At 36.6% G+C, this 13,138-nt stretch overlaps 1 protein-coding gene and 1 long non-coding RNA gene across 5 annotated transcripts in view; one reads left to right on the top strand and one right to left on the bottom strand.

Annotated features, from left to right (window-relative positions):
- UBTD2 (ubiquitin domain containing 2) overlaps positions 1 to 13,138 on the bottom strand; it is a 64,240-nt gene that overhangs the window by 36,847 nt on the left and 14,255 nt on the right. Inside the window, exon 1 of one of the 4 annotated variants that reach the window (XM_043595972.1) lies at positions 6,631 to 6,756. The exons of the other annotated variants lie outside the window; for them this stretch is intronic. Coding sequence (XP_043451907.1) covers positions 6,631 to 6,661 — 31 coding nt within the window. The 5' untranslated portion in view covers positions 6,662 to 6,756. Of the gene's footprint in view, positions 1 to 6,630; positions 6,757 to 13,138 lie in introns of those variants that run through there. 4 annotated transcript variants of the gene reach the window in all.
- On the top strand, positions 6,201 to 11,930 carry LOC122492268. The gene is made up of 2 exons (XR_006299582.1): positions 6,201 to 6,306; positions 10,287 to 11,930. It is a non-coding gene; the product is annotated as an uncharacterized LOC122492268 (long non-coding RNA).

The following is a 13,138-nucleotide window of genomic DNA, read 5'->3' as shown; positions in this document are numbered from 1 at the left end:
GTACAAGTTTTTATGTGCTACTGAAATTAGATTGTTTTCAATTAGATTGTTATAAATTGTTAATTATAATCTCCAGAGCAACCACTAGGAAAACGATGCAAAAATATATAGCAAAAGAAATGACAAAGAAATTAAAATGATACACTAGAAAAATATCTATTTAACACTAAATAAACCATTAATAGAGGGACAGAAGAAAAAAGGAATAAAACATATAGCAACCCCCCCCCAGAAAATGGCAAATATAAATTCTATTTACTAGTATTAACATGAAATATAAATATTAAGCATTCTAATCAAAATGTTGAAATTTACAAAAGCACCTGGCCGGCTCAGTCACAGAGCATGCAACTCTTGAACATGGGGTCGCAGGTTCTAGCCCCTTGTTGGGCATGGAGGTTACTTAAAAACACTTTTTTTTAATCTTAAAAAAATGTTGAAATTTACAGAATTGGACCAAAAAACCATCATTCAACTATATGCTACCCACAAGATACACTTTAGAATGAAAAACACATTTAAGTTGAAAGCAAAAAATGGAAAAAGATATACCACGCAGGGAGTCACCAAAAGAGAGCTGGCATGACTAGGTTTGTATCAGACAAAACAGACTTTAACACAAACATTTTTACTAAAGACAAAGAAGGACATTTTATAATAAACAGGTCAATTTATCAGGAAAATATAACAATTATAAACATGTATGTACTTAACAACAGACTCCCAGAATATATTAAGGAAATAACCGACAGAATTGAAGGGATAAAGTTCTACAGTAATAGTTGGAAATTATAATACTCCATTTTCAATAACGAATAGAATAGCCAAACAGAAGACTTGAACAATATTATAAACCAAGTAAACCTAACAGATTGATATATAGAACATTTCACCAACAACAGCAAAAATACATATCCGTCTTAAGTGCACATGGAAATTCTCCAGGACAGACTAATAAATTAGGCCAGAAAACCAGTCTCAATAAACTTCAGACTGAAATCATACAACATATATTCTCTGACCATAATGGAATAAAGGTGGAAACCAATAAAAAAGACAACTGGAAAAGTCACAAATATGTAATATGGAAATTAAACAACACACTCATATCCAATGGATCAATTAAGAAATCACAAGGAAATGAGAAAAGACGAATGAAAACAAAAACACAAAATATAAAAACTCGTAAGATACAGCAAAAGCAATATTCACAGGGGAATTCAGAACTAGAAATGTTTACATTTAAAAAGAAGAAAACTCTCAATCAATAACCTAACTACACACCTTAAGGAACCATAAACCCAAAGCTAGCAGAAGCAAGGTAATAATAAAGATTAGAGCAGAGGTAAATAAAATACAGAACAGAGAAACAACAGAGAGATTCAACAAAACCAAAAACTAGTCCTTTGAAAAGACCAACAAAATTGTCAAATTTGTAGCTTGACTAAGAATAAAAAAGACACAAATAACTAAAATCAGAAACAAAAGTACAGATATTATGGCTAAATTTACAGGAATAAAAAAAGATTATAATACTAGAATACTATGTGGTACACCAGCAAATTAAACGACTTAGATGAAATGGACAAGTTCTTAGAAATAAATTATCAAAACTGATTTAAGAAGAGAGATTGGGAATGCAAGCTGGTGCAGCTACTCTGGAAAACAGTATGGAGATTCCTCAAAAAACTAAAAACAGAACTACCCTACAACCCAGCAATTGCACTACTAGGCATTTATCCATGGGATACAGGTGTGCTGTTTCGAAGGGACACATGCACCCCCATGTTTATAGCAGCACTATCAACAATAGCCAAATTATGGAAAGAGCCCCAATGTCCACCGATGGATGAATGGATAAAGAAGATGGGGTATATGTATATACAATGGAGTATTACTCGGCAATCAAAAAGAATGAAATTTTGCCATTTGCAACTACGTGGATGGAACTGGAGGGTATTATGCTAAGTGAAATTAATCAGAGAAAGACAAAAATCATCTGACTTAACTCATATGAGGACTTTAAGAGACAAAACAGATAAACATAAGGGAAGGGAAACAAAAATGATATAAAAACAGGGAGGGGACAAAACAGAAGAGACTCATAAATAAGGAGAACAAACTGAGGGTTACTGGAGGGGTTGTAAGAGGGGGGTGGATAAATGGGTAAGGGGCACTAAGGAATCTAACTCCTGAAATCATTGTTGTGCTATATGCTAACTAATTTGGATGTAAATTTAAAAAAAATAAAAACAAATAAATAAAATTTAAAAGAAGAAGAAGTTTTTATTATGCTAGGCCATGGCTACATTTTTCTAGAGTGTCTCCTGAAGCAGAGGAAATAAAAACAAAATTAAACTACTGGGGCTACATCAAAATAAATTGCTCCTGCTCAGCGATGGAAACAATCAACAAAACTGAAAAGCAACTTACTAAATGGGAGAAGATATCTGCAAATGACATAGCTGATAAACGGTTAGTACCCAAAATATATGAAGAAATTATACAACTCAACAGCCAGAAAACAATACAGTATACAAATGGGCCCAAGTCACAAACAGACATTTCCATGAAGAAGACATTCAGATGGCCAACAGACACATGAAAAGATGCTCAACATCACTCATGATCAGGGAAATGCAAATCAAAACTACCACGTGATATCACCTTACACCTGTCACAATGGCTAAAATCAATAAGAAAAAAACTAATGTTGGTGAGGATGTGGAGAAAAAGGAACCCTCATGCACTTTTGCTGGGAATGCAGATTGCTGCTGCCATTTTGAAAAACAGTATGGAATTTCCTCAGATAATTAAAAATAGAACTAATTTGTGATGCAGCAATTGGACTAATGGGTACTTACCCAAAGAATACAAAAGAAAAAAAAAAAAAACTACTTCTAAAGGATATATGCACCCCTGTGGGGGATAAGCTTAGGAATCCCCTGAGTTTACACCAATGGGTTAACAAGACACAAAGAAATACAAAGTCAATATAATGCTCACACCCGAGTTTGGGTAAACCAGATTGGCACTCCAAGAATAGGGTGGTGCAAAGACATCCCAAGAATAGGGAGGCACAAAGGTGCCAGGAATAGGGAGGTGCAAAGCACCCCAACATAGGAAGGGGTTGCTGAGCCCCCAAAAATAGAGAGAGAGGCAAAGGCCTGAAATAGAAATGGCGCACAGTAATAACAAGATTAGATATTCAAGGTGAAAGCACCCCATAGCAGAAAGCTGCTTCCATAGGAGATTGGGGCCAGGTTAGGTAAAAATTGGTGAATTGGACTTTGGACCACTGCGCTACAGGCAAAGCAGCCCAGAGCAGAGATGGTTAACAAAAGAAAAGGTGGCATATTAACCCTGAGGTTATTCCCCCTGTCTGTCTCATCCCCTAGGCTGGCAAAGATAAACAGGTGCGGCGCCTCCTGTCTGCTGTTAACAACCATCTACCCATCTGCCTGGTGCCTGGATTTTGTTTTATATTGACCCAAACCCCAAACACTGTATATCTTTAAAATCCCCTTTTCCCCCTCACATCCACAAGTTAATGTTCCTAGTTTATCTCTTTATACACGCCTATCACATTTGTAAGCCTTCTGGTCTGAATAAATACAGGGCAAGGACCCTTATTTGGGGCTCTTGTCTTTTTCCTGGGAAAAAAAAAAAAAGAAGAGAGGCACCTGGCTGGCTCAGTCAGCTGCATGTGACTCTTGATCTTGAGGGTTGTGAGTTTAAGCACCACATTAAAAATTTTTCAAAAAAAAAAAAAAAAAAGAAGATGGCTCAACTGGTTAAGTGACTCTTGATTTCGGCTCAGGTCATGATTTCACAGTTTGTGAGTTCGAGCACTGCATCAGGCTCTGTGCTGACAGCACAGAAGCTGCTCGGGATTCTCTCTCTCTTTCAAAACAAATAAGTAAACTTAAAAAAAAAAACTTAAAAAAAAAGTGTGCATCTAACTTAAACTTCAGAGGACAGAAATTTTGTTAGTAATATTGTTTTAAAGTTTATTTATTTTGTGAGAGAGTGAGAGAGAGGAACATGCTCCCAAGTGTGAGTGGGGGAGGGGCAGAGTGAGGGAGAGAATCCTAAACAGGGAACCGATGCAGAGCTGGATCCCACAAAGGGTGAAATCATGACATGAGCCAAAATCAAGAGTTGGACGCTTACTTGGCTTAACTGATTGAGACATCCAGGCACCTCTTTTGTTAGTAATTTTACCCTTAAGCTAAAGACATAAAGAACTGTAAACAATTCCAGTTGGTGGTTTTGCTTTTCACAATAAAATGAATTAGCAATTCCAAAAGTACATATTCTAAGATTGAGTAAATAAATAAATATATTATGGAAACTGAGAGCCAAATTTTTCACTGTGAGAAATACAATTGTAAATACAGGCAGGGGAATGCTAGATATCATTATGAACTCACTGTTTTTAATACATAAAAAGAGATGTGTGTTATACACACATATATGTCACTTATATTTAGGGATATATCTGTATCTATACCTATATATCTACATATTTATTATCTATCCTAACTCTTTTCACTGAGAGAATCTAGAAGCAATGCCACTCCAATAGTACCAAATACACCTGGAATCTAGATCCTGGCTTCCAAATATCATTCTCCACTAAAAGGAACCAGGGATCCCTGGCTGATTACAGGGCTGTGACAGGTAAAAATACAAGATGAGCCTGAAACATCTTGTTATACCAGAAAACAAATATACTAGCAAACAATACTAGAAAACAAATAGGTGCTTAACAAATAATCAAGCCATGTCAAAGGAAAAGAGGCCAGCTTGGAAGAGCTCCCACTGGCCAATATGGTACCATTTAAGCATCAAAATAAATGACAATGGTAACAGATTATACCTCATGGAATAAAATAGAAAACCATTAGTACATTACTGTACTAATACAATAAGTAAATGAATGGAGGAGACGAGGGCTCTTTTTTACATTAAATTTAATAATTAAAAGAAGTGACGAAATTAGAAAAAAATCACCATTTGACAACCACCATAATTGTTTGAGACAAGAATTATCAATGGATGCTAAAACTAATACCTGTTTGATAACAAAATATTTACATATACTCAATCTTCCTACTAGATACTTTTTTTTCTCCCTACTAGGTTATTATTTGTACAGGGAAAAAGTTAACTTTACAGTGAAGAAATATGGCTAGCACCAGAACGGATCAAAATCGACATCACCCATAATGGAAAAAGAGACATTATGTGACTCCTGACATCATGCACTAGGAAGGACACAATCTCTGTGGTATTATCTAATCATGAGGTATCCAAGCATGAGGAAACATCAGAAAATTCAAATTGATGGAACACTCTGCCTGTACATTTGGAGTGTACATAACTGGCCTGTATGTACATTTCAAAATACCAAGGTCATGAAAGATAAAGTCTCCTAAACTGCTCCAGATTAAAGTAGACTAAAGAGATATGACAACCGAAACACAATGCATGATCCTGGGTGATTTTCTTTGAATACTAGGGAAGACAATGGTGAAACTGAATAAAGTCTACAGAGCAAATATTAACATGATATCAATATTAATGTCATGATTTTGATCATTATATTGTGGTTAAATAAGAGAATGTCCTTGCTCTTAGGAAATATATACTAAAGTATTTTTGGGTAAAAAGATTTCCTGTCTCCAACTTAATCATATGGTTAAAGAAAAGAAAAGTATTTACACACATGTAGGTATATACAAAGAAAGAATATTATAAACGACAAAATAACATTTAGGGAAATCTGGATGAAGCGTATACAGAATTTCTTCCTACCATTTTTGCAACTTTCTGTAAATCTGAGATTATTTTTAAAATAAAGTAAAACAAACAAAAAAGATCTGTGACTCTGATAATCCCCTGGATACAGATTTGGATTGGGGAGAGCAACCATTGTATTAACCTAGATCTCAACAGGCCCCAAAGACCCAGGGCAATGTAAAGGTGCTGACTGTGTCTGGATGGAGTTAGACTCTTAGAGACTTTCCCTGACCAACTCAAATTCTTCAGGAATTTGCAGGAATGCTCCTGTATGCATTTGGAAGACCCTGCAGGGAATGACTCCTATCACTCTGATTGTTACATCACGGTTAAAGAAGGTAGCAGTTTGCCACATAATGCTGCCTTTCTCAGAAACAGTAAGTCAACAGAGAATGATTACCATGGCCCAGCCACTGTGTAGAGTGGTATCCATATACTGTCCTACTGAATGTTCAACTCCAGTAAAATCTCCATCTTAAAATGAGAAAACAAACTTAAAAGGTAAAATACATAGGTGGGGAGGAGGAGAAGGGAGATGACAAAAATAAGTTTAATTGGATAGTTAAAGATTTAATGAAGTAGTATTTCTCTGACACACAATTAGAACATTGCCTAGCATATTAAAAAAAAACAATGCCTAAATGTCTGTTAAATTAATAAAAATTAAAAATCTCCCAAAGATCATCAAACTAATGGTACGGCTGGGACTCAACCCCAGATTGACTGACTCCAGGGTTCATATTCTTAAGCCACTAGGACTATACTACCTCATGGCTTTAAGAGTTACTGGATTAATGTTCAACATGGTCCTAGACTTTCACCTACCCTCCCAAAGTGAACCCACTTGATAATCCATCTATAAGGTTGCAGGGCTCCATGAGGTTAAAGGTGTATATCAGAGGGGCGCCTGGGTGGCTCAGTCGGTTGAGCGTCCGATTTCGGCTCAGGTCATGATCTCACAGCTCGTGAGTTCGAGCCCCACGTCGGGCTCTGTGCTGACAGCTCAGAGCCTGGAGCCTGCTTCTGCTTCTGTGTCTCCTTCTCTCTCTGCCCTAAAACCACTCACAGTCTGTCTCTGTCAAAAATAAACATTAAAAAAATAAAATAAATAAATAAATAAATAAAGGTGTATACCAGAGCTTAGGATGGCATAGCAAGTTGGCATGGATTTTAAGTGCCCAAACTATACACTATTTCCCAGACAGCACATACCAATTACCCAAAGCATGTTGGTGTCTGTCCCAGCCAGTGATCCATCAGACTCTATTCGGGGGGGCGGGAGGGTCTCCATTTTCAATCTGAAAAGTTTCTTTTGCTTGAGAAATTGTTGGGCAAAAATGTGGGTAAATGCACTTCACTTGAATTGTATTCATTTGCCAAGTCCTTTGGTTTTAAGTACAATCAAAGCCCGCTTAATTTTAAGAACAGGTAAGAATCAAAGAGTATGTTCAACAGATCCACAGAACATAATGGGATTTTGGCTTGTCCAAGGTTTTGCCACAAAATCTGTAAAGCAGAACCGGAACTCAATCATCAAATTCTCTACCTCTCCACCAAGTTATAAGAAAGTGATGGGTGATGGAAACAATCAAAGTAACATGAAAACTTCTAGAAACTGTATTGTCTTGGGGTTAGACTCATGGGAAGAGATAGATCTTGAATGTCACTTAATTATTTTAAATTGCATCTATAGCTATGTCCATTACAAAACTCCAAGCTTTACTTTTAGCTTATTTAACTGCACTGTTCAGAAGGATGTAATGTCCTAAGAAATACTGTATTCTCACAAACTGCCCACATAAACGCCTTGGGTAACTTGCCCAATTACAGCAGGGTATTCCCTTTGCTCTAGTTTATACTGCATTTCCTCAGATCAAGTCGTGGGATGCGCATCTCGCACATCATTGTGGTGACTCTACAAAACAGACAGTGAGGTCAGGTCAATTTTAGAAAAAATACTGATAAACCCTCCCAAAATGAAAAGCTAACAATGACATTTCTGTTATATCCCAGAACATCATAAAGTCAAACTCTAGAAGTCATAACTGCTCTAGAAGCATAGCTGCAATGACTTTAAAAAGCACTTCACATTCCTCTGAATATACGGCCTGATTTTTGTGCTTACTCTCCCTCTCTTTTATACATACAGCACACAACCTGAGCATGAAAGAATGTACACCAAAATATTTGTTAGGTGTTAAGATAAATGTGATTTACTTTTTCTTAAACTTTTTTTTTTTTTTTTTTAACTTTGAGAGAGCGTGCACATGTAGGGGAGGGGGGAGAGAGAGAGAGAGAGAGGGAGAGGGAGAGGGAGAGGGAGAGGGAGAGGGAGAGAGAGAGAGAGAGAGAATATCCTAAGCAGGCTCCTCACTGTCAGTGCAGAGCCTGATGCAGGGCTCGAAACTACAAACCACAACACCATGACCTGAGCCGAAGTCAGAAGCTTAACTGACTCAGCCACCCAGGAGCACCGTAAATACGCTTTTTGACTTAAAAAATTTTTTTGCAAAGAGTGTTTTTTTTTAATGTTTATTTTAGAGAGGGAGGGAGAGAGAGAGCGCACGCATGTGCGCGTGTTGGGGAGGGGCAAAGAGAGAGGGACACACAGAAACCTAAGCAGGCTCCAGGCTCTGAACTGTCAGCACACAGCCTGATGCGGGGCTCGAACTCACAAACTGTTGAGATCAGGACCTGAGCTGAAGTCAGACGCTTAACCGACTAAGCCACCCAGGCGCCCCACAAAGAGTTCTTAAAAAGTTTTTTAAATAACCATAAATATATACAGTAAGAAAAAATCAGTCCTAAACAAGTCCTCCTGTAAAACATGAGACTATATATAAGAATAAATATACCAAAAAAGAGTACATACATATATATTTTTTCTATGTGTATATATATTTTATGTATATTATATACAATGTGTGTGTGCGTGTGTGCACATGCGTGCAAAAGCTTCAATTACTCTTTCTTACCTAGAAAGCAAAGTGATCCAGGTTTGATTTAGTTTAGTAACGTTTTAAGTAGCTTTTAGACTGTATCAGGAGTAAATGCAAAGATATCATTAGTCAATACTTTCCAACTCATTAAAATTGTATAACATTTTCCCTCAAGACTTCGGTACAAAAATAACTTGCCAATGTGTTTTATACCACCTATTATTAAATAAGAACTATTTTTCAATAGAAATTGAATTTTATTCTACATCTTAATTTTCTTTAATCTCCCTTGATGTTTCATCTGAGAACTTCTTTTTCTTCCCTCTTTAATAAATGTTGGAACTGGAGTGCCTGGGTGGCTCAGTTGGTTAAGCGTCCGACTTCAGCTCAGATCATGATCTCACAGTTTGTGAGTTCAAGCCCCACATCAGGCTCTGTGCTGACAGCTTAGAGCCTGGAGCCTGTTTCGAATTCTGTGTCTCCCTGTCTCTCTGCTCCTTCCCCGCTCATGCTCTGTCTCTCTCTCTCCTTCAAAAATAAATAAAAACATTAAAAAAATAATAAGAAAATAATAATAAAATAAATGGTGGAAGTTTGGGGTGCCTGGGTGACTCAGTCAGTTGAGTATCCGACTTCAGCTCAGGTCATGAATGATCTCACAGTTTGTGAGTTCAGGCCCCGCATCAGGCTCTGTGCTGACAGCTTGGAGCCTGGAGCCTGCTTCAGATTCTATGTGTGTCTCTCTCTTTCTGCTCCTCCCCCACTCACGCTCTGTCTCTCTCTATCTCAAAAATGAATAAACATTAAAAAAAATTTTTTTTTTAGTAAATGAATGTGGAACTTCTCACACTTTTCGTGTTTAGGCTTTTAGTATCCATCCTTATTGTAAACTGAAAAACCTACCTTTACCATTCAAATGTAGTTCTGTCCCTGTTTATTATTCCCTTCTTAAAATGCTTAAGGATCGATTGTTCCAGAAAAAAAAGTTAAATGTTTTTCAGTCATTTGTTTGCCCTAGGCAGTTACATTATAACTTCTAGTCAGTATATTTAGTGTTGGTATATAGAAAATAAAAATACAAGCCAAGAACCTATTTTCAACCCCATGACAGATCCAGTGCAAAAAGATACTCTCCTTCTTGCTTCCAAGGGTATATTACATTTCATTCAATAACAGATAAGCAACTCTCCCCATTCTCAGAGCTCTTGTTACAGGCTGAAGTGTCTTATTCAATGTTCATTCCAGAGTACTAGGTATCATTTTATTGTTTCTCAAGTTCCTTTTCATTATGTCCTATTTACATGTAGTAGCACACATCTCAATTTTTCACTTCAAAATTATGAGACTTTATAAACTACTCTGAGTCATTTAGGAAGACACAGCTACCCACAACATGATGCAACCATCACAAACTCAGAGAAGCAAAAGCCAAATTCACAGAAGGGTGTGTTCAATAGGTCCTGTGTGTTAATTTTTGGCAATACATCAATGATTAAAGGTCCAAAGCCTTTTTAATCGTCAAGTTAAAATTCTTATTTTCAGGGTAACTGAAGTTCAAGGCAGAAATGTATTGAGGACTGCCAGAAAAAGCACAAGCTACTATAATGAAACTACATTATGGGACCAACATAGTTTTCACCTCCTCCTTCAGAGCAAGACATATTCAGGAGATGGATGGTCTCTGTTCCTTTTCTCAGCTATAAAACTAGAAGATAGTTCCAATGATTCATATGCTGACATTTTAAGTACAAACACTAATTCACTTCTGGGTTCCAATCCCCATCCTTTAACTGCTGGATATACCAACTAGAAAGAACTTTCATGTAACCTCCTTCAACTCACCCCTTGGAGTGATCACCACTTTAGGATCTGAGACCGATTTTCTAATACTTCTATACTAAAGGTAATTTCAGAGGACAGGCCTAGAAAAACTTTATTAAGCTTTCTTCAGATTAGACAAATCCTTCTTTTCTTGTACTTTAAGAAACTCAAGGAAACTTGTTCCCCCACACAGTTCAACTGCGAAGTTCAAGGTCAAGTTTGAGTAAACTGAGTTTTAAGCTGAAAACATTCAATCTAGGTTAGGAGGCAGAGGTAAAAGTGCAAAAGATAAGCAAGTAAAAGGGCACAAAAGATGAACAAGACTAACACTTTTTTCCATTTCACCAGTTTTAGATAACTAACATCTTAGTTCAAATTTTCTATCTTGTGAAAAGCAAGATAATTTATTGACTAAGATCAAAGGCAACTATCTACCTCATTTTTTACTGCTGTCATCTCCATTTTGAATACAAGAGTGAACATGAGAGTCCTTAAGAAACACATTCCATTAACTTCAACTATGCTTATTGCCACAAAGGAAAAACGCACACACTTCTGCAGCAAGGAAAGAAAAGTCCACCCAAACCCCTCACCATCTGTGGAGAGGATATAGAGTTAGAAAACAGAAAATGGAGCTTACAGTTTGGGATACTCGTTTTATTCCTTATTCGAAACATCTCTGTGCTTCAGTTTCCTCCCCTGTGAACCAGCGATATTAACATCATCTTTCCTTAAAGTCAAAGGGTCCTTGTAAGAATCAAGAAAATGTGAAGATTTATTTTTAAACTAAAAACTACAACAAAGGAAAAGATTATGTATTGCAATTATGGCTCTTCTCACATATTAATTATACTTGTGAACCTTAAACAATCGAAAAGCCATTACTCTGAATTACTTGAAGCTCTCATTCAACAAGTATTTCTTATGTATATGTTACTTACAAGCCACTGTGCTAGGCCCTGTTGAAACAGTATGTACACTCAGTTTGTCATATTGGTATACTCAATGTGTTTGCTGTGCAAACAACAGGGAGATTTTGATATGTAAAAACAGGATGAAAAGTGCGAAATATATTTGCATTACTAAATACCTCATAACACAAGGCATGTGTTAAAGAGCTACATGTTATAATATTGTATTTGTGTAACTAATTTCCTCCCAAACACAAAGCTCCTTATACTTTTTACATGGAGGAGTGTGGGTTAGACCCCCAAAGTGAAATTTGTGTTTAGTAAAATACTTCAAAGATCAGTTTCATCCTACAACTTGTCCTCAGACTTTGCCCTCCTCTAACATGCCCTAAAATGTCTGCTGAAAAAAACCCACCGAATAAATAAACAAAAACCCCTAAATTCAGAAAATTCATAAAGAGTGTCTTTATTATTCCCTGTTAATAGAATACTTTATAGGCTATATGTGAAAACTAGATTTCTGCTGCATTCAATGTAAACACAAATTCAGCTCAAGGGCAGCCTAACAATTCTACTGGGCTGGGTGGGCTATAAATATAATTAACTCTTTTCATATGCAAAGCAATTCAAATCATCACTAGGTTTGCTAAGGATGACAGGAGAAAATAACAAAAATACACACAAAATAAGCAGGGAGACCTTAACAAGCAAATTAGATCACTGCATCCTTCAGTTGGGCAAATAAGTATTTATCCCAGAGTTAATTATGGTGAGGAGTCTCTATAAGACAATGGGCTTTCATACAAGTAAGGAACTAGTAATAAAATAATTTCATCCAAAAATCAAATTAAATAACTAAAGCCAAGTAGTAAACTTTTCATTCTCCAAGTGATAAAACAGTCATAATTATCCATTTATTATTTCAGAGCTTATAATATTGTGAGGCAAGTAAGAAATAAACAAGTAAACAAATAATTTCTAAAAGCAATTAAAAAAATGAGGAAGGGCCATGCTATTTTTAAGAACTTAATAAAAAAGCATTTCATAGCAAATATTTACTATGTAAATAAATACTAAGTGAAAAGGTCAAAGGCCTTGAAAAGGAAAGAAAATCCAAGCCTTGCTCACTAGATGCGAAGATCTTTCTTTCATTGACATTCCTTCTTTGTTTTATCTCCATATAGTCCACTCTTTATAAGCAAAGTCTGACTAACATATATGACAGACATCAGACTTCACCTACTAGGTCCCTCTCAGCATCATCTCATTCTGGTTCTTCCTTCATAAGCCACAGTCAAATCTTTCAAACGCAAGATCTCATTTATCAACCCCATTTCCATTAAGCACTTCCTGCCTGAACTTCCAAAGTTTTCTTTTTTTAATGTTTATATATTTATTTTGAAAGGGGGGGGGAGGGACAGAGTGGGAGACAGAGAATCCCAAGCAGGCTCTGCACTGCCAGCACGGAGCCTGACACAGGGCTTGATCCTACGGATCCATGAGATCATGACCTGAGCCAAAATCAAGTCAGACGCTTAACCGACTAATCCACCCAGACACCTCTGAAACTCCAAAGTTTAAACATAATACAAGCATGCCTGAATTGTAGACAAAGAGTTGAAATATTTGACACCCAAGAGAGACAGGAGAAAAGTGAAGCTG

Source organism: Prionailurus bengalensis, chromosome A1 (genome assembly GCF_016509475.1).
Source record: "Prionailurus bengalensis isolate Pbe53 chromosome A1, Fcat_Pben_1.1_paternal_pri, whole genome shotgun sequence".
Lineage (NCBI taxonomy): Eukaryota > Metazoa > Chordata > Mammalia > Carnivora > Felidae > Prionailurus > Prionailurus bengalensis.
This window is presented reverse-complemented; position numbering and strand designations above follow the sequence as displayed.